Source organism: Gopherus evgoodei, chromosome 1 (assembly GCF_007399415.2).
Source record: "Gopherus evgoodei ecotype Sinaloan lineage chromosome 1, rGopEvg1_v1.p, whole genome shotgun sequence".
In the NCBI taxonomy this organism is placed as follows: Eukaryota; Metazoa; Chordata; order Testudines; family Testudinidae; genus Gopherus; species Gopherus evgoodei.
In genome coordinates, this window is record NC_044322.1 from 248,071,930 (window position 1) to 248,094,182 (window position 22,253).

The 22,253-nt window shown below is 41.0% G+C and overlaps 1 protein-coding gene across 2 annotated transcripts in view; it reads right to left on the reverse strand.

Moving 5' to 3' along the window:
* Nucleotides 1-941: 941 nt before the first annotated feature.
* Nucleotides 942-22,253, reverse strand: part of DERA (deoxyribose-phosphate aldolase) — an 87,772-nt gene continuing 66,460 nt past the window's right edge. For both annotated transcript variants that reach the window (XM_030542140.1, XM_030542147.1), the window contains 3 exons: nucleotides 5,803-5,915; nucleotides 2,146-2,295; nucleotides 942-1,210 (listed from right to left, as the gene is read on the reverse strand). In XM_030542140.1, coding sequence (XP_030398000.1) covers nucleotides 1,154-1,210; nucleotides 2,146-2,295; nucleotides 5,803-5,915 — 320 coding nt within the window. In that variant the 3' untranslated portion in view covers nucleotides 942-1,153. The remainder of the gene's footprint in view (nucleotides 1,211-2,145; nucleotides 2,296-5,802; nucleotides 5,916-22,253) is intronic.

Here is a 22,253-nt window from a genome sequence, read left to right on the forward strand (position 1 = left end):
CGTGGGTCCTGCGCTTCTAGGCGGTTTATGCTAGCCTCAGTGGCTCACTGTGACCCTCCATGTAGCCCTTCTCTCTCTAGGGCCAGGGTTACAGTCTACTGAGCCGTTTTCATCAGAGGCCTGCAAGGAGGTTGGTGAGAGAACTCCCACAGTCTCTGTTCAGGCTCCTGTCCTGACAGGGGCCTGACTTCTCCTCCCAGGAGATGTTCCTGTAGTGGTGGGTTGGGGGGGAACCCGGGCCCGCCCTCTACTCCAGGTTCTGGCCCAGGGACCCTAATGGTAGCAGTTGTTGGCAGCCAATCTTTCACTGCCAGAGTTGCTACTTTTCCCTGGGCCACTTCCCCACTGCTCTCCTGCTTCTCCCGTCTTCACCCTTACCTTAGGGCTCCTTTAACGATGGTCTGAGGGTGTCTTCAGTAACCAGTCCTTCAGCCACACTTCCTCGCCCCTGGCTCTTCCCTGTCTGACTGGAGTGAGCCCTTTTTACAGTATCAGCAGGGCCTTAATTAGAGTCAGGTGGTCACATTAACTGAATGGCCTCACCTAACTCTTAGAGTCAGGTGTTCTCATTAGCCTGGAGCAGCCCCTGCTCTGGTCAATCAGGGAACAGAAAACTGCTAATCCAGTGGCCAGTATATCTGCCTTCTGCTATTCTGCTGTACCCAACTGGCCTGGGTCTATCACACAATTAATAGAGCAACATGTCTATGGCTAAAGCTGCAGCCTAACTGACATGGAAAAAACCTGCAAAATCTGTAGCTCTTGAAAGTAATTAGAGATCTGTAGCATTCCACAGATACTTCATATTTGGCTCCTGGAAAGTATTACTAGGCGATTTAAAACTTTTTCATAGTATTACAACGTTATCATTGCCACTGATATGCTTTTCAGGCTGGTCTGAAGAAGACTTTATGTTATTAACACTTCAAATCTTTACTAACTATTTCAGATTTACTTTCCACACCTCCAAATCCCGCCATTTTGGCTCAAGCACCACTGACTAGACTTGAACATATTTTTAAATACAACAAAAATATGAAGACAGAGAATTGGTTCTTTTATATGCACTTTTGGACTCCGTTGCAGGACAGACTTTAGGACATTAGTTTCTTAAAATTCTCTTCATAAACATCATCCTGAATTATTCATATGGCTAAGCCATTGGCAGGTCATGGTAAGCTGCATATCTGCCAGTCACATGATGGTATATCTGCAAGGAAAAGGAGAATTTATAATGGTATTATACACAACTAAAAATTAAAAAGACATCATTAGCCAACAAATTAATGACATGCTGAGGGGCAGTTGGGTGTTAATATATTTTAAAGTGTGTGTGTGTGTGTGTGTGTGTGTGTGTGTGTGTGTGTGTGTGTGTGTGTGTGTGTGTGTGTGTGTGTGTGGAGAAAGATTTCTACTGACTACAATGGGCCTCAGAACAGACCCATGTTGAATATAAAATGTACTTTTTATTTATGTTCCTCTCCCCCACCTATCATATGCTCCTGGTTGCTTTAGAGATTGTAAACTCTATGGGCACTAGAAGCAGATGAATACTCTAGAATGGGTGTAACACGGTCCTTTCCCCTATGGCTGTTCAGTAGGAGGAGGCAAAATCTCCTGCTGTATGCTGCTACTACTGCAGAGGGCTGTATCTTACATCATTGGCATGGCAGGCAAGCAGTTCCTAGGCAGGTACCAATATCTGGCCACATCCCTCCTTTGCAAACACATTCTCACTTCCTGAAGGGTGAGAAACAAACATGGCATAGCTGCAGGCTTTGGAGCTCAGCAGCAGCAGAGTGACTCCGAGTGGTTGAAAGCCAGCAGAGCAGATTCTCTCTGCTCTGCACTGTGAGCCTGGCCCAGGTAGCTGCCTAGAGAGGCAATGCAGACTGATTGGATCATGGAAGCCCCCTAATGACTCCCTGTAGCAACATGCTAGATTTAAAGAAATTCAGCAGGGAAGCAAAATTACAGTTCTTAAGTAATTAGAATCGTGCTCCACTATCCTTGAAATGGTGTGGAATACATATTTCATGAAAGCAATAAGCAAACATTTTCTAGAAGAAATGTTCTCTCTCAACCAAGACTGGAAGGAACCTTCCTGGGGCCTCAAATCCAGTTCCCTGCTATCACAGAACTAACCTGTCTCTCGATATCGGACAGCAAAGTACTGGCACCTAGGCGAAAGAGGTCTGATTTCAGCCATTCATCTCCTAGCTCCTCCTTCATCAATATGAGCCAGGTAAGAGCATCCTTTGCAGTACGAATGCCTCCGGCAGGTTTAAATCCAACCTTAAGAAAAGTGTAATACATACAAAATACTATTTATTTTCAGTGATTTGTCTTCATTTTAGGAGAAATGAAAATCTGCATATTTCCAGCTGGGAAATGTCCACAATGTACAGCCAAGACTCTGTTATGGGTTAGGTTCTAACTTTAGGCAAAACCTTGAACAAGCAATAGCGTGTAAGCTGCACCAACTCAGGAGTAGTCCTGGAAGGCTTTGTGCCTCAGAAACCCCTATGAAAGGTACAATTCCCTTCCTGCTTCCTCCTTGCTTCTGAAACCCCAATGAGAGACTGGGGTAGAGGCAAGACTGTGCATTCCCAGCCACCCCTCCACCCCCCACTCACGTGCTCTGGGGAAAGAGAGAGAGGATTGCTAATGTCTCCAACTCTTACATGCCTGTTCCCAAGTTCTGGGTAGCTGATGTAGGGGTATAAAGGATGATTCTTATTCCTTTGCAGAGGCACAGTCACCATCTAGTTCTAAATGTCTAATAATAATCACACAAACAAACATCTCCTCAAAGATGTGGAAGTGAAGAGGTCTGTATGCAATGGGAGTTATCTGTCAACAACTGAGAGGCTTCTATATTTTACTGAAAGCGCATGCATGATAATTACTGTATATGCTACCAGTCTGTACTTTTAAGCTATATTTAGTACGCTACAATTAATATACAGTTAATTGCCTGGATATAATAAATCTTTCTAGAGGGATGCACCAAGTTGGGTCTGTCCCTGCTAGACATATGAAGTTTTGTTTGTCTGTTAATTTGGCAAATACTGTCATTCCAGGGAACATCCACAGAATGTGTTTTTTATCAGAACTGAAATGTAGGGCCTGCAATATATGAAACAATGTAGATTTGAAGTTAAAAAATGCATGCTGTGTAAAGAGAACACATTCTGGGTCCTATGTCGGCTGCATAGCAATACACATTTAGGATTGCAGAATCCGTCCACATCACAGTCTTTAAGAGCCTAGGAGTTCTTACACTAGAATGGACCATTTATCCATCAAGTTCATTATCCTGCCTTCAGCAGTGGTCTATACATATGCCCTGAAGCTTGAAAAGCAAAGAGAATAAGAAGCAGGCTTGATGGTATTTGATGTAATGCAGGAACAATCTGGATAGTCTGCAGTGTAGTATATAGTGGTGCTTTCACAATTCCCTCCGCTCCAGGAAGATTCTCTTCAGAGAGCCCTGAGATCTTCCTCCTTCCATTTTTTTCCCTTTTATTCTGCTTTCTCCTTACGCCCTCACTCCCTAAGAGGATTATCAATCTGCTAAATATTTGAAGCAGTTATAGCCTGGAAAGCATGAATCCCATTTTCTAGAGGATACAGTGAGATCCGTAAGAAAATTTACTGGAATTTAAAATCATTGAACTACGTATTTGGTAAAGATTATAGTAATTTAGCAAAACAAACTTGTAGAAGAAGTATATTTCTTTCACACTGAAGCATTCTAACAACACTATTTCTAAAAGATAAAACAGGAAAAGCAGCTGAATCTGAAATGCAGAGAGAGAGAGCGAGAGAGAGAGAGAGAGAGAGAGAGAATGTAATAGCTCTAGTTTTCCAAAAATAATTCAAACCACAGCAACTGGAAAAACATCTGCAATGCAAAGAATTAAAGCAAAGGGTATATGGTGTCCGTTTGTCTTTCACAAAGGGAAAAACTAATGAAAATCTCATTAGATTCTTCCTACCAGTGTCAAAGCTCTTTGAGATGATCTGTGGCTAAAACAAGTAAACTTCACATTTTCTTTAAAAAAGGTTGAGGGTAGAGAAATTAAAAACAACACTTGCACAATTTTTCCTGTTCAACATGAGTATTCTAAAAAAGTTTTTATTTTTGCAAAGAGCTGGCAAAGACTGGCCTATCCTTGCCTTCATTTCCCAGCTTTCCAAAGAGCACATCTGACTGCCATAAAAAAGCAGAAAAAAAAAGATATTTAATTCAAGAGCTGCATAAAGTCTAGCTGCCTTTTTCCTGCTGTTTCACAGCATTTCATTATTTTGTTTAATAAGTTCATCTCCTCGAGAATTTTCTCTTCACCTTATATTATTAAAAGTAATATGTTTTTCTGGATTGGGGGTTTCCCAACAGAAAAACCAATTTGTGTGTGTCCTTCAATAATGACAGGAAAAGATTATTTCCCATTATACTGCACGCTTTTCATATCACTACCACAGCTTATCATTCAATAAATGTTACTCTGCAACCTGTTCCTTTCCTTGAAAAAGTTTAATTTCTGTATTAACCTGTTTTTGCCGGCTCACATCTTGCTAGAAAGCTTCTGTACAGCAGCAGAATTAGTTTTTTAAAAGAACCAAATAGAAATCTCTTGTCACTGATAAAATTGTCTTCAGTTAATAGAAGGATATAAAGTCAGTTTACATCTAATTCTCTCTCTCCCTCACACACACACATATATATGCAGGGAAATAGTCAATGGCATCACATAGGTCTCATACAGACTAGGATAAAAGGTATGTTGTTAGAACATACCATGTTGGGGGTTGTGGCACAAGAAGGGGCTAGGGCTCCAGGTGGCGCTTACCTGAAGCAGCTCCCGGAAGCAGCGGCATATCCCCCGCTCTGGCTCCTACATGAAGGCACAGCCAGGTGTCTCAGTGCGCTGCCTCGTCCACAGATGCTGCCCCTGCAGCTCCCATTGGCCATGGTTCCCAGTCAATGGGAGCTGTGGGGCAGCACTTGGGGCAGGAGCAGTGTGCGGAGAACCTTGGCGGTCCCTACGCATAGGAGCTGGATGGGGGACGTGCCGCTGCTTCCGGGAGTCCCACAGGACCATGGCACGCACAGAGAGGGGCAAGCCCCGTCTGAAGAACTGGAGCAAGGCAAGCCCTGGACCCTGCTCCCCAGCAGGAGCTCAAGGGCCAGATTAAAATGTTTGAAGGGCCTGGTGTGACCCCCGGGCCATAGTTTGCCCACCCCGCTCTACGTGGCCAAGAAGAAAGCAGTAGAATTTGTACTTGGGGTGAGACTATAAATTGATCAAGTCAGAAGATACAACATTTTACTTACAAGTATTGCATGTATTGGGTCAAATCTTGGCTGATGTAAATCTGTGTTGCTCCATAAACTTCAATGGATCTTGGCCAATTTCCATCAGCTGAGGACCTGCCCCATTATTTATTAAAATTCACATTTAAACAGCCTAACTAGTAAACCAAAACACTATATATACGCAATGGGGACTGAATGGATGCTGCATAAATTTTCCCAGGGGGCAAAAATTCCTCTTTAACTGAGAGTTAACATAGGAAGTTTCAGCCAAAGAGGAACATTTTTATAAGCAATTAGAAAGAGGCAGCTATAAGGAAAGTTGAGTTCCAGCTTGACCTATATGAAAGCTAAGATATATGTTAATCAATCAATCAACCAACCAATCATATGTTCTGTATTTTGAAAATATTCAGGTTTTACCTCTACTTCTCAATGACACTGTTTTCATTTACACAAAAGATTCCGAAAGTAAGAATTACCTTGTTGCCAGTTTTCCAGTAGAAATCTCTAACGGCTCGCACCATGACTATGCCTACTGGAAGGGTGGCATTAATTGCTTCTTTTCCTGTTGAGGTCTTAATAAAATCAGAACCTTAAAAGGAACAGAAAACTCCATGGTAGTTTTATAACAACAGTAATTCTTTGCATGTATATATAGCTCCTTTCATATTTTACAATCATTATTAAGCCGTACATCATCCCTGTAATGTAAGAATTATCCTTATTTTACAGCTGGGGAACTTCAACCACTGTGAGGTTAAGAGTCCTGTTCAAAGTTTCAGAGCAATTCAGAAGAACAACCGGGGGAGGGAACCTAGGTATTTCTATGATTAATTCCTGTCTCTAGCCATCAGAACACAATCTGTCCTCGCTCATGTGCCAATCAGCTAATGTTATGATATATGACATTTAAATGCATGGTCAGTAATACATGTAGGCATTAGAGAAACATTCTAAAGAAATGGACAGTTAGCCTTGGTTCCTAGCTTATTTCACTCCGCATTTTCATTTGAATACAATGTTATTCTTCACTTTGTGGCCTGAGCTCTTGTGAAGTGCTGGTTGTACCCGGCTGCATTTCAGTGTTGTCTTAAGTGAATCCTGCAACACAGTATTCAGTTTGCAAAATACTACTTTTTTTTGGAGGGGGAGGGATGTGAGCATAGCCGTGTCTGATGCTGTTCCCATACAGTTCAATAACATCACTCCCATTGACTTCAGTGCAGCAGGCTGGAGCCCTGGAAACTGCAGGCTCTTTAACTAGCAAAAGTAGTCCGGGAGACCAATTCAACCATAGGGTAAGCCTGCCGCTCCCATTTAAATCAAATTACATCTGCTTACACCTCGACATCAAATTTAGCTCAGGGTTTGTTTTATATCTCATCTGAACGGTGGCATCTTCAGCAGCACAATGCCTTCTAGCAGTAATCTGGAGCAGTTTCACTACGAGAGGAAAGCAAAGGAGGCCATCTCTTGAATCACACCACATCCCACAACACCATGGGTTTCCCTGTAAGTTTCCCATTCAAGTACTGAACGGACCAATTGCTATGTAAGCTGTGTCATCTGATGAAGATCACATTTTGACCAGACGGGGCAACACAGAAACTCTTCTTAACACCACGGGCATGCAATTTAACAATTGACTGAACTTTGCAAAAAATTAAGGTGGAAAAGGTAATCTCTTTTATTGGACCAACTTCCGTTCTTACCTAATCCTTCCTGTCTCTCTAGTATCCTGGGAACAACATCGCTACAACAACACTGCAAACAAAGAGTTACGGTCACCCAAACACTTAACAAGTTATGTGCTTTGGGGCCACTCCCATTGAAATCAGAGTTTTTCTTCTGATTTAAAAGGGAGCAGGATTGAGCCCACTGTATACACCTGATGGTCACATCTTTTTTTTTAAATGGAAATGAAACTTTAACACTATCAAATTATATTTTTTCAGTTTTTCTTTTAAGTGCAGAATTTAAGTCCTTCATTACAATACTTCCTCTCCCCATCACAGTACAAGGTAAGTCAAAGCTTTTATAAGTCTTATAATTACAAGTCTCTATGGTACAGTTTCATTAAAAACTTTCATTAAACAACAGCTGCCCTTGTATATGGTCTTCTAATCAATTTGGTCAAACAGAATGACTTCTAATCAGCTGTTGATAAAAATAGAAGATGAAATTTTAATTCTAATAGATTAACCACAAACTCAAGATAGTCTTCAAAATCCATCTAGCTCCATTCTCCAGTGGATTTAACGACTATTCAGCAACTCATTACTAAATAGAACAAGATGAACATTTTCCAGTTCATTAAAGAAATGTACTATGTATTTTTGCATTGTCCTCATGATTCGTTACAGGGAGTCTTAATTACAAGATAATGGATAATGGTTATTAAATGCAGACTCCAGTAATGAAGCTCTATTCATTTGCGAGCCTCAGAGACTGCAAAGAGGGGAAAATAAAATTACTAGCTTCAAAAGATTAACGGATCAAATTATTATTCAATTTTGAAAATTTCACTGACTTCATAGAAACAAGAAGAGATTAAAAACTATTATTAGTAGAAAAGTAATGCATTTATTTATTTATTTTTAAATAATATCTTAAGGCTATTATCAGAATAATCAGCTTTTGGATGTGATCATTAGACAAACATACAGCCAATTTAGCATCACCTCCTAACAATGAAAACAATACATTTTTATTTCATGAACAAATTCTATTTATGATACAAGAGCTTGCTAGCAGGACTCCATAAAGAATCTTGCAGAACCCAGAAGATGTATGCTACCAGAGAGCACTACAGGGTAAGGTATTATTAACATTTTATATTTCACTTATGAAAAAAAAAGGATTTAAAAATCAACCACTGCTTTAAGGAGCATGCCACTAAGTGGAATTCATGCCAACCTTGTAATTGGAGTTTCTGGTGACATTATTCACCAGCTCCATGTTTTCTATACGTGTAAAAAACAAAAAACATGCTACTGACAAAAATTCAGCAAGAGTTTGATCAGGTGATACAGATCATTTTGAACCTATAACCATCATCTAGCCCCCCTTTTATGAATGCACATACACAAAGGCAAGTTTTCAAATACATTTCTAAATAGCTTATGAATTAGAAAGTGACTCAATGAAATACTAAGACTGATCTTCAAAAACGAGTGTCTAAAATTAGGCTTCTAGGTCCAGATCTTCAAACGTATGTAGGTGCTTAAGTCGTTAGGCACCTAAATATCTTTGAGGATCTGGTCCTTAGGTCCCTATATAGGCCCTGATTCCAGATCATGCAGAGCACAGGTGGAAGGCTGTGCCAATGCAGAACCATTTTGTTTAGGTTTTTCAGTGGAGCTTGAAGGGAATTAGGCACCAAATTCCCATTGCATTTCAGTGGGATTTGGGTGCTCAAAATCTTTAGCTAGCTTTGAAAATCCCGGTCATTGACTTCAATGCAGTTTTGTGCATTCTCAGTAGTATGCTTGCATGCTATATTATACATAGGGCCCTAACAAATTCATGGTCCATTTTGGTCAATTTCAGTCATAGGATTTTAAAAATTGTAAATTTCATTATTTCAGGTATTTAAATCTGAAATTTCATGGTGTTGTAACTGCAGGGGTCCTGATCCAAAAGGAGGTTGTGAGGGGATTGCAAGATTATTGTAGAGGAGTCATGGTACTGTCACCCCTACTTCTGCGCTGCTGGCAGCGCTGCCTTCAGAGCTGGGTGGCCAAGAGTGGTGGCTGCTGGCCGGGAGCCCAGCTCTGAAGGCAGTGCAACTGCCAGCAGCAGTGCAGAAGTAAAGATGGCATGGCATGGTATTGCCACCCTTACTTCTTCATTGCTGCTGGTGGGGCGCTGCCTTTAGAGCTGGGTGCCTGGCCAGCAGCCGCCGCCCTCTGGCCACCCAGCTCTGAAGGCAGCGCAGAAGTAAGAATGGCAATACCACGACCCTCCTACAGTAACCTTGCAACCCTCCCACAACCCCATTTATGTCAGGACCCCCAGTTTGAGAAACACTGGTCTTCCCTGTGAAATCTGTATAGTATAGGGTGAAGTACACAAAAGACCAGATTTCATGGTCTGTGACACATTTTTCACGGCCGTGAATTTGGTAGGGCCCTAATTATACAGAACAAGGGACTATGGCGCTAACTAAGTGTCCTAATTTACAAAACACCGAGTACCCAGCACTTTTGAAAATCCCCATTGGCTACACTGGGAGCTGCTAGATCAGGCCATGTATTTAGGTACCTCAGTGTGAACTTAGGAACCTATATGTTTTTTAAAAAAAAAAGATTGACAAAAGGGTTCAAACATCTGTTATTAGAATGGAATAATTTGCAACGCTGTGGTTACAAGAGTGAGATAGCCCTGTAGGGATCTCTATCTTCAGGATTTAATTATTTATTTTGGGGATGTAAGGGAAATGTGATGGGATGTCTGCCCCACACAAGACTGGAAGGGGTTAAGAAGGCCAGGCAGGACAACTAATTCCACAGGCTGTATCTGGAAGGTGAGCTAAGGAGCAGGGAACTGAAAACAGGTTCAGCTGGGCAGGAACAGACAGGGCCTATAAAGCCAGGAAGCTGTCAACAGACAAGGGAAGACTGAAGGAAGACTTAGGGACCCCGGAAGGGGGGAAACAGAGGTAATGACCTAGACAGAGGGCTGAGTCATGAGAAGGAGGCTGCTGTTTCTGGAGCGAGAGGGGCCACAGGAGGAGAGGACGGTGAGATACCACCGGAGGAGGGCACAATGCCTGGCTAGAGCTAATCTCTCAGATGACCAGCAGGAGGTGCTACCAGTGGTGAGTTGACCCTGTGACAGGGAGATACTGCTATTTAGTACAATCTGGTGCATTTCAAAAGCAAAAAGGTGTACTTTTCAGAAGAAAAGCTTTGTGAGCCAGAAATAGATGCAGTACCTAGTAAGGATGGTTTAGCAGCATCTAGACATGAGGATGAGCTCTACCAGAGGTAGAGACAGCTACACTGTCTATCTTAGGTACTTGTATGGCCCCATTACTGTTGTAACTTATTCTCACAGTACTCCCATGAGGTCGGGCAATGCTATTATCCCCACTATAGAGATGGGAACTGAACAGAGTCTAATTCACTTGCCTAAGGCCAAATAGCCAATCTATGGCAGAGCAGAGAATTGAACACCAAGACACCCAGGTATCAGTTTAGTGGCCTAACCACTGGACCATCCTTCCATACTTCCCCAATTCACTTTACATAGCAAAGATCCCTTATATCCAGTGATGAGCTGCCAGAATGTTAATAACCGGTTCCCTACCAGGTCTTCAGCAGCACTTCAGCGGTGGGTTCTTCCGTGCCACTGAAGACCCGGAGCAAGTGAACAACCCGCGGCCAAAGTGCCACCGCTGCCCTGTCCCCTGACTGCCCCGAACCCATCCACCACCACCCTGACAGACCCCCGGAACTCTCATGCCTACCCAACATCCCTGTTTCCCGTCCCCTAACGGCCCCCCGAACCTCCGCCCCCTCCAACCGCTCCCTTCCCTTATCGAACCCTTCCTCCCAGTCCTAGCCCAGCCCCCTTACCATGCTGCTCAGGGCAGCGTGTATGGATGTCGCGCAGCCTGCTGGAGCTCACAGCCCCACCCCCTTACCTTGTTGCTCAAAGTGGCAGGATCTGCCCAGGAGCAGTCCAGAGTGCTGGCACCGGTGGCGTGGCATGCTGAGCCCCTGCAAGAGAGGGGAAGGCAGGGTAGCCTCCCCAGCCAGGAGCTCAGGCAGGCAAATCGAGACGGCCAGCAGGCCTGAGTTTGCCCACCCCTTTAACAACTGGTGCTAAACTGGCTTCTAAATTTAACAACCAGTTCGCGTGAACCGGTGCAAACCGGCTCCAGCTCACCAGTGCTTATATGTGTAAATGTAATTGAGCAGCTGATTAACACTGTCGAATGTTGTTTAGATTACAGTTTTCGGGAACAATATTATGGTTCTATAATTAAGCAATAAGAAATAATAAGCAGTGTAGCAATCATGGAGTAATCACAACCTTTGGATTGCAAAGCACCTCAAATGCCTTGCGGGCATGATTATCTCCTGATAACTGCACACTGCTCGTAGTTGCTAATTCTTAATAAAGAACAAAGATGTGGCTGGCACTTAAAAATAATAGGAAATTTTACTGCAATTCTCTATAACTACTAGTAAAGCACTTGTAAAGATTTCTTTGTTATTGTACCCCAGTTACAATACCATGTGGCAATATGGGGTAAATGTATGTCCCTACAAGATCTCTAGGTCACATATAAAATGACTGGGGCCAAGCTGACTTAACATAGGCACACAGTGATTGTACCATGTGTTGAAGAGTAATTAATACATATTGTCAACAATGGATACATGTTTTATGGCCAAAATTCTTTAAAAATGTGCCTAAAGTTAAGCTCCCAAGTCCATACTTAAGCATCTAAATAAGTGGCTTGACTGTGGGAGCTGCTAGGTGCTCAGCTCTTTGAAAATAAGACTAGTTAAGTATTTATGTGCATACTTCTAAGTTACTATTTTGGAAAATTTTGCTCTATTAGTTTACAGTAAAGTCATTTACATTGTTAAATACTGCATAGTGCATTTCTGCTCTGAAAAGTGGCTGTAAAAAGTACATCAGAGCGCTCCACACTCCCTGTCTCTTGGTAGCCTATATCATATTTGCTCTGGTTATAAATAAAAGGCTGACCTTTCTAATTGCTAGTCCTGCCATCTCTGCTTGGGCTTCAAGAGTCAAAATGGGTTCTTCCCTTCTTGCATATCATCACCAGTAATTAAGATTAGGGACACTTGTGGGCCTTACACAAATCATGAAATCCTTCCTCATGCAAAAGTCTCTCAAGACAATAACTCTGGTCAGAGCAGGATGCTGCACCCGTAGATCATGTCTGGTGAGAATGATGGCATTAGAATCATTGATGGTTAGCTATTGCACAATTATAGCATCACTGCAGTTCTCCATAGGATAGGACCAGTTCATTAGTATTGTGTTTCTTGCATGTTCATTTTAAATGTGTTCTTCTTAGCGATCCAAAAGGAAGAGCTACATCAGCTTTTCTTATTCACCAGTTTGCCCTGTGTGTTGAATATTTTTGAGAGGGATTCTTCCAATCCAAACTTCACCAGGCATAGTTGGAGGTAAAATACATACTTTATAAATACAATCATGTATAATGAAAATTTCACTTTTTCCTAGCTGAGGTTTTCATTTTTCTAATGTAAAACTTGCATTTCATTCAAGAGTTTCAGAGCACTTTATCTATATATAGATTCAAAATACCCCTGTATGGTATTATCCCCATTTTGCAGATGGAAAAACTGAGAGGGGTGAAGTGACTTGTGTAAGGTCACATAGTAAGACAGAGGTAGAGATCAGGAAGAGAGCCCATGAGTCTAAATACCCACACTCACTCCTACTGAAATCATTAGAAAACACTCCCTCAGCTTATCCAACAAGAATGGAAGCTTGCCTATACTATGTTTCTTTACCTAATAATTGTGTGATTATTATTCATAATTGGCTCTGTCATTGACCAGGGCAGCATAAATAATGGAGACATGGTATGTGCCATTTTCATCATGTTTGAAAATACCCTGGTGTGTCCAATTCTGAGTATTCTAGTACACGCGATGTCCCATTTTAAACATACAATTAGGTGCACTGGTTTGAAAATCTATCTTTACTTGAACTGAATTGCACTATGTCACTCACTAGCTCATATTAGGGTAATCTAAACTAAATATCTAGACAATAAAACTATTGTATAATATGTATAATAATATATCTACTCTACATATTATTTATTATTTATTAACTGTCTAAGTTTTAGATCAATATTGTTTAGTAGCACAAGATATTGTCCAGCACAACCTCTATTACACCCGTTTTAGGCACTAACATTTGTAACTATAGCAACATATGCTCTGCCACAAGTAACACTATGATTTGGAAGAAAGTAATAGATATGTACAAATAGTTTAGAAGAATAGCAGTATATAGCATAATATGCTACATATTATTTGAGCAACTGGGTTTAATTTTGTGCTTTCTAATGCCGACAATATATTTGTTCCAAACTCGCTAACACTAAAAGTCAGGTATGCTTGAGCATTGTCTATTAACTTGTGAGAAAATTACTCAAATTGAAGAAATAGCTGCTTAAAATGGATTTAGAAATACACTGTACTGAACAAAACAAGCTAGAAAATTAGCCTACTTCAGGATTAGAAAGTGCTATGAATTCTAAACATAACTTTTAAAAGCCATATATAACACAACCAAGATCATGATACTTCAATGTCATCCTGAATATTTTTTCAATATTTTATGATAAAAGTAATTTAAGATGCTGTCCCTGCTCTCTAATTCAGAGAGCGAGAGAATTGAAGGGGGGGGGGTGAAGGGAAGGGGATTTCCATGTATGAAGGTTATATGCCATGCCTGAAAACTTAGAAGACAGAGTCTCTCCTGTAGTCAGCTTCTGCTCAGTGAAGGAGACTATGGAGGTAGCATCATGACAGTTATGGCGCCAATCATAAGGCCCAACTAATTTGGCTGCCTTTCTCCTGCACCCTAGCTGTCATCCACTGCAGTTGCACTTCCAACACCGTGTATCTCTGGCCACAGCCATCCCCAATTTGAAGCTAAGACATCTTCTAGGCCTTGTGACAGGATTCTTAGATGGGGGAATATAAAAGGGAAGATGGAGCATAGAAGGGAGATCCTTTACAAATCTTAAAGGTCTGGCAATGGAGATGAGGAAAACATTTGGGTCAATTTTTTTTTTAATGAATGTATGCCCCCTCTTGCTGCATGTTAGCAGACACGAATTTACCCTAGAATTCTGGGGCCTGATCTGCAACTCTTCCTTATGACTGAGTAGGCACTACTCCCATTAGTAAGGTTTGTAGGACTGGCAATTCAATGAATAAAATTCTCTGTAAATTAACTTCCCTACAGGAGGGATTTGGCTCCCTATGCATTTGAAAAGTCAGCTACATATGGCCTTAGCTACTGTCAAACTGTGTATTTGTATCTCACATGGATGCTTTATCAACACCCAGTTTGGTAATACTTGTAGTCTGACTGAATTTAACCACAGCACTAAAATAAAACCAAACAAAAACCCCACACTCTTGCAGGTATCTGTCAGAAGTGGCTATAATCCAGGGAATGGCTAAACACTATGTTGGGGATTTGATTCTCTGGGTCCACTAGTCAGCAGTGTCCATTCCTGATCTGGTAACAGGCTACAAACCATCTTCCGGCTTCCAAACCAACACCTCCTATTACAAAATTAGTAGTCTAATTTAAACAGCCATTTTTTTTGTAAAAGACGTTCTAAAAAGAATAAATAAATATTCACACTTGATTTGCATATTACCCTACTTTATAAACCTACATTTTTATTTTTAAATGTAGATCTTAATATATAAAATATTTTAAAAAGTAATAAAGATCATTTTGAGTTTTGGCATTTAATTTCTCTCATTGAAATATAGCAGATGGGAGGAACTGAACATGAAACCTTCTTTGTATTAGATGTGTAAATCCTGCCAGGTATTTGGTAAGGAGTTATTAAATGTCAACCTTCAAAGAGCCTGTATGTGTAATGTCTTATTTTTTTTTTAAAAAAAATCAACTAAAGATTGGCAGTCTTGTGTGGGGAAAAAAAAAATTAAGGTACTGCCTTTGACAATATTGGCCACTTTCGGGCTACCTTTTCCATATTTGCATACACAGGAAAAGTGGCCAAGTAAAATATTGATCTCCACTCCAAGTTTCCCAACATACAGACTTGTCAGTAGGTAGATCTTCTGCAGTTACAACAACACAGGAGATCTTGTGCAGAAGAGCATGATCAGCTCCCTGACGTGGCTTATTTTGTCCGTAGGAAACTCATGTGATTCCAAGGTACACAGTGATACTGCAAAAATTAGCACTAACGTCTGTCTATCTATACAGCACTATATATGCTTTGTGCAGTGTATATATTAGCAGACACTATATAAAAAACACAACCAATCAGCGTACTAGCCCAGAGAAACAGAGGCTTGAAAAATCTGACTCTGATCTTTTGAGCTGAGTGTATTCTTTAACTCTGTCACCACCTGCTAATATTTAAGCTGATGTATTTATTGTTCCAGACATAAGAACAATTTTTCACGACTTAGGTTTCACACTTATTATTGTCCTGAGTGATCTATGTTATCTAGTGTTGAAATAGGATCATAAAACCCACTACTATGTTTCATGTCTTCTTCATGTATAACCTAACATATGAATATTTATACAAAAATGAACAATAAAAGAGGAGTTTAACCATGATCTGTACATTTTTGAACAGCAGTTGCTTTTAATTAAGTTAACTTTCTTCACTGTTTAGAGCATGAACTAAAGATCAGGATTCCTGGGTTTCATTCCTAGACCAGCCACTGACTTGCTGTGTCATCTTTAAACATACACTTTGGCTAAAATTTTCAAACTTAAGTGCCTGAAGTTAAGCACTTAAATATAGACGTATGCACCCAAGTAAGTGGTCTGAGTTTCAGAGGTTCTGAGCACTTGCAGTGCCTACTTAAGTCAATAGAAGCTATGGGTGCTCGGAATCTCCCATCTAAATTAGGTGGCTAACAAGGGCTTGAATAAGGCTCTAAGTGCAAAATATTAATATTTTTGCACCTATTCGGCTGGCTACATTTTTAACTTACTGCAACTAAAATACCTACATTAAACAGAATGGCAGCTAGTAATGGAAGGCAATATTTCATCAACCTGACAAGATCACACTGTGCAGAGTTAAAACATGCAAGATGAAACAGCATACTGTCAGCTGCCCCAGGTGTGTGTTTATAACAGAGTGTTTAAATGTGACTATCAGATGTATTTGCAATAACTAAAGGGCTAGCCCTCCCCCCAACCCACAACCCCGAGGCTGCCAATAAAATCAAGGGAGGAAATCCCATTGATTTCAATAAGAACTGGATTTGGCAACTTATTTAACAACTTTATTAAAATAGTTCATAATCACTAAAATGTAAGTGCTGAAAAAAGTGGCACATGAAAGGTAAATATTTATAAGGTGGTTTAAAAAATACATTTCTTGTAAATTTTGGCAGAGGAGTAGTCTGAAAAGAATGGTAGTAAAAGGAAGTTTGTTGTTTATTTCTATAACTTATTTTGGTCTAAAATGCCACTAAGAAGCCCCAACATCTGCTCAATAGCAGCTGTAAGTAACATTATGAACACTCAGACAATTTATATCTTTCCTTTTTATTAAAAAATAAACAGGTCTTTTTAAATTATTCACTAGAAAGTTAACATAAAATCAGTGTGGTAGCAGCTAGCACTCTGCAGAAAGGCATCTACAAGCTTTGTAGGATCCCGCTGATCTAAATCTTTCTACATTTCACTGACTACTCTGGTCTTTATATGTTGCCCAACCCAATTTAGCAAATGAAAACACAGAAAACCTATATGCCATATCAAAATCACATCCATAAACAATAAAGAATGGAAAATACATCACTAACTCCTCTAGTGCCCTGCTAGTTACTTTTTCCAGTTTGAAATGGCTCCATTCTCAGCTCCCCTTTGCAGTGCACCAGTCCCAGTCAAATAATCTCAATCCCTCCTTGCATCCATGTTCCACAGCTCCAGGAAATTAGATATTAGCCTCAGCTCTCCAATACCTTCTGAATAACTACGTGTTGTGACAGAATATAGGCACAAAGTATTATTAATTTGTGTCAATCTAGAGCATTTTCTTATGTAGATATCAAATCTCATTGCGTCCTATTTGCCTGCTTTGGAAGCAACACTCTCAAGCGTGGTACAAAAGGGCATGGGTTAGATCACAGAAACCCCCTTGGGAACTGCCACCTGATGTGCTGAGACTACCTCTAAGCCTGTTTTCCCTGGCAGTTTAGGACTTCAGAACCCTGCCTGGTTGTGTCAGACATGCTAGCCTGTTACAAACACAGACCCAGGTTTGAACCATGTCCCCCCAAAGCTGTAGGCTTAACTCAAAACAGCTTAAGAAGTGCTCCTGTCTCCAACACCCAGTTCCCATAGGGTCCAAACCCCAAATAAATCCATTTTACCCTGTATAAAACTTATACAGGGTAAACTCACAACTTGTTCACCCTCTATAACACTGATAGAGAGAGACACACAGCTGTTTGTCCTCTAAGGTATTAATACATACTCTGGGTTAATTAATAAGTAAAAAGTGATTTTATTAAATACAAAAAGTAGGATTTAAGTGGCTCCAAGTAATAACAGACAGAACAAAGTAAATTACCAAGCAAAATAAAACAAGCAAGTCTAAGCCTAATACAGTAAGAAAGTGATTACAGATGAAATCTCACCCTCAGAGATGTTCCAATCAGTTTTTTACAGACTAGCCTCCTTCTAGTCTGGGGCCTGCAATTACTCACACCCTTGTGGTTACTGTCCTTTGTTTCAGGTATCCTTTGGGAGTGGAGAGGCTACCTCTTGAGCCAGCTGAAGACAAAATGGAGGGGTTTCCAGGGGCTTAAATAGACTCTCTCTTGTGGGTGGAAACTGCTCCCTCCCCCTGTGCAGAATCCCCTCCACAAGATGGAGTTTGAGTCACCTGGGCAAGTCACATGTCCATGCATGATTTAGTTCTCCACAGGAATGTTCCCAGGAAAGCTCAGATGTGGACTGGAGTCTATCAAAGTCTATTGTCAGATTAAGTGTTTCTTGATTGGGCACTTACTGAGAATAGTCTTTTCTCAAGAAGCTGACCAAATTCTTCACTGAGGCTACTTAAAATCAAATAAGAACACAGACAATACTCATAACTTCGAATACAAAAATGACACATGCCTACAAATGGGATGAACATATTCAGTAGATCATAACCTTTGCAAAGATGTGTTACATGGCATATGTAGCAGAAAACATATTCCAGTTATGTCATATTTACATTCATATGCATATTTCTAGAAAGCATTATGGGATGCAACATCGCAACCTCTTAAGACCATACAGAGCAGGTGCTCGCCCTTAAGTCAGCCTCTTTTGTCTCTGCTTCTCTAATGTTTTGGCTAATGTTTCATGCAAAATAACCCTCCAAAACAGTTACTAATCTTTTATAACTGTTGTTCTTTGAGATGTGTTGCTCATGTTCATTCCTGACTAAGTGTGTAAGCACCGCGTGCCCAGTTTCCGGAGATTTTTCCCTTAGCGATAGCCGAAGGACCAGCTCCAGTGCCCTCTGGAGCTGTTCATGTATGTGCTGGGTCCTGCTGGCTCAGCACTCTCTCAGTTCCTTCTTGCTGATAACGCCAACAGAGAAGTAGGAGGGTGGGTCCATGGAATGGACATGAGCAACACATCTTGAAGAACAACAGTTACAAAAGGCTAGAATAAAATATGAATATATACCTATCTCATAGAACTGGAAGGGACCTTGAAAGGTCATTGAGTCGAGTCCCCTACCTTCACTAGCAGGAACAAGTATGGACCCTGACAGGTTTGTTTTTGTTTTTTGCCCCCAAATGGCCCCCTCAAGGATTGAACTCACAACCCAGGCTCACAGGACTTGGGCTCCAGTGTTATTTAAACACAGCATAGACATTTGGGCTTAGGCTAGAGTCTGGGCTCTGCAGCCTGAGCCCAAATGTCTACCCTGAAATTAAACAGCCCCACAGCCTGAGCCCTGTGAGCCCTAGTCATCTGATGGGCCAGCCATGGATGTTTAATTGCAGTGTAGACATATCCTTAGGGTCTGATGAAAGGGTCCATGAAAGTCAATGGGAGTCATTCACCAGGTTTTTGATCAAAACCTTATTGATTAACAAAATCTCCTTATGACTAACTTGGTTCTTTATACTGGAATATTTTCATTTGCAGTAGCTTTCTGTCTCTTTTTTCTATCTTATTTTGCCATTTGTTTATCCTTTTGTATACTTCCTGTTTTATATTTGTATGTTTTATGAATCACTCAGATTTCTTCTGCTATTTATCACAAACCAGTTTTATTTGAATGAATGCAGACAATGTTTCGTGCTTTGCTACTGAAGATGTTCTAGACAACAAATTCCTAATCAATTTTCTCATTCAACATGTTTTTCTTTTAAGTCAATTTCATATTCCGCTACCTTAGGCACATGCCTTCAAGATAATCAAAATCAGATAAGCATGATCTCTATACTGAGCCCATTTAAAGAAAAACAAAACAAAACAAAATCCCTAAAGTCATGCCTCTTTTATTTCCACAACTGTATTAAATTTCATTTAATGGTGGTGAGTTTTCCAGCTATTGTTCCTCCCAGCAATCTTTTAAAATTACTTTAATATTTCATAAGTCAATTTCGCATTTCTATAATTTCTAGATACAGTAAGTTAAATATTTATTTCTATGTATTGCTTGTTTTGTTAAATTTAGCTGCTGCTCAAGTAATAAAAAACAACCTGAAATAACACAGAAAGATACCAGTACCCTGTACATCTATTGATTTTCATAATATCTACAGGTTTTAAAATTATTTCAACCCATTACCTTCAATAGAGAGTCTTCACAAATGCTAAGTTTATGCTATGAAGCCATATTATTTTGATGGCATGTCTGACTAGAACTATCCACTCTGTGATAATTTCTGAGTTTGATGCGGTATGAAACTTCAGAAGTTTTAGCACAAACTCTAACAAATTATTTAATAGGAAAGCAAGCTTTCATTCATGAGGACAATTAACACAATAGGGATGCATTCTCACCTCTATGCGTTGGTGGTTATAAATTGAAAATATATCATTTACTTAATGTTTGCTGCAAAGAGCTTTAAGATGATCAAATGAAAAATGTTATGCAAGTATTAAGCACTAGAATATGAATAGAATGTTGTCACAACAGTAGCAATAAACCTTATCATAATGCTACTCTGTGTAACCCACTGTTCAGCGTATCTTATGCATCCTGCTCCAGTGGGTGATTCAGTGAACCACTTGCTCATTTTCCCTCAAGTGGTAGAGATCTGTGCTGAAGATCCTGGGTTCAAACCTTGTGGATAAGCCACATGGGAGGGTTATTATGCTGATGTAAGATGACAAAGGCTGTCAACCCTTTGACTAGCATAAAACAAAGCTGTTTTACTGTATAACTGTGACGGTGATTTCATTATCACAAAGACAAGTCTCTAAGATACATTTAGCAAATTGGAGAATGGTAGGCAAGATATAAATGGAGTGATCTCATTGACTGATCATGCTTTAGGACCGTACTACTGAAGACTTATAAAAGGTCTCCCTTTGGGTCAGATCCAAGCCTAGTGAACTCACTGGAAACACTACTATTGCCTTCAATGGGTTTTGGTCATTCATTCATACCTATACTAGATAGTATCATTTCAAAAGAGTGGAGATTACACCAAGCCCAGGGGTATCCTGTGCTGCCAGCGAAGTGCTGCTACTCCATCTCGCATGCAGGTCTCTCTGTTCTGACTCCATGTTGCTCAAGGCAGAGACAACACTGGGGGCATGGCCATAGGGAAGAAATGTGATACCGCTGCTAGGCATCCTCAGCCAGTATGCTGCATTCCTCCTTACACTGAGCTCCTCAAGGAGTGTACCATGCAGCCTGTTGACTCTCTCCCATTGCATAAGAGAATGATCTGGGGTATATTTTAGTTGGATTTCCATGTATGCAGCATATGGGGTGGGAAATTAGCTGCTAAAGAAAGGCATCCTTTCCTGCTCCAGACCCGCACTACACCACCCACCTGACTCTCCATTGCAACCTGTAGCAGCGCCTTTCTTCCCAGCTGCTGCCTCCCCTGTTTCTACCACAGACTGTGCCAGGGGTCAGACCCAGCTACTCCCACCCAAAAATTTCAGGTCTTCCCTTGCTGCATATTTGGACAGCCCCTTTGGAGGCTTAGCTGTACTCCTACTTTTTTCTCACCAGCAGACTTGAGCAAATAAAAGACCGCTATCTTTTCTGTAACTGGTGTTCTTCGAGATGTGTTGCTCATTCCCATTCCATAAAAGGTGTGCGTGCTTGCCACATGTACTGGTGCCAGATGTTTTTCCCTTAGCAATATCCATAGGGGACAGGCTCTGGTGCCTTCTGGAGTGGTGCCTGCTGGCTCCCACCACCCTCAGTTCCTTCTTGCCGGAAACTCCAACAGTGGGGAAGGACGACGGGTTGTGGAATGAACATGAGCAACACATCTCGAAGAACAGCAGTTACGGAAAAGGTAACTGTCTTTTCTTCTTCGAGTGCTTGCTCATGTCCATTCCATATTAGATGACTCCAAAGCAGTACCCTTGGAGGTGGATAGGAGTTCCCGGACGTGTAGATTGCAACACAGCTCTGCTGAACCCAGAGTCATCCCTGGCCTACTGAGTGATAGCATAATGAGCAATAAATGTGTGGACAGAGGACCACGTTGCGGCTCTACAGGTGTCCTGGATAGGGATGTGCATGAGGAAGGACGCTGAAGATGCCTGCGAGTAGGCTCTGACAATCAGTGGCAGCGGAACCCCTGTCAGGTCGTAGCAGGTCCTTATGCATGAGGTGATCCAATTGGAAATCCTCTGCAAGGACACCAGGTGACCCTTCATCCTATCCGCTGTAGCGATGAAGAGTTGAGTCAATTTTCGGAAAGGCCTGGTACATTCTAAGTAAAAAACTAAGGCCCTCCGGACATCCAGGGCATGAAAACACCTCACTTCACTGATCTTGTGCGGTTTGGGACAGAACACTGGGAGGAAGATGTCCTGATTCATATGGAAGATGGAGACCACTTTTGGCAGGAAGGCCGGGTAAGGCCACAGCTGAACCTTATCTTTGTAGAAGACCTTGTACGGAGGTCCTGGGGTTAAGATTTTAATTTCAGAGACCTGTCTCGCTGATGTCACTGCCACC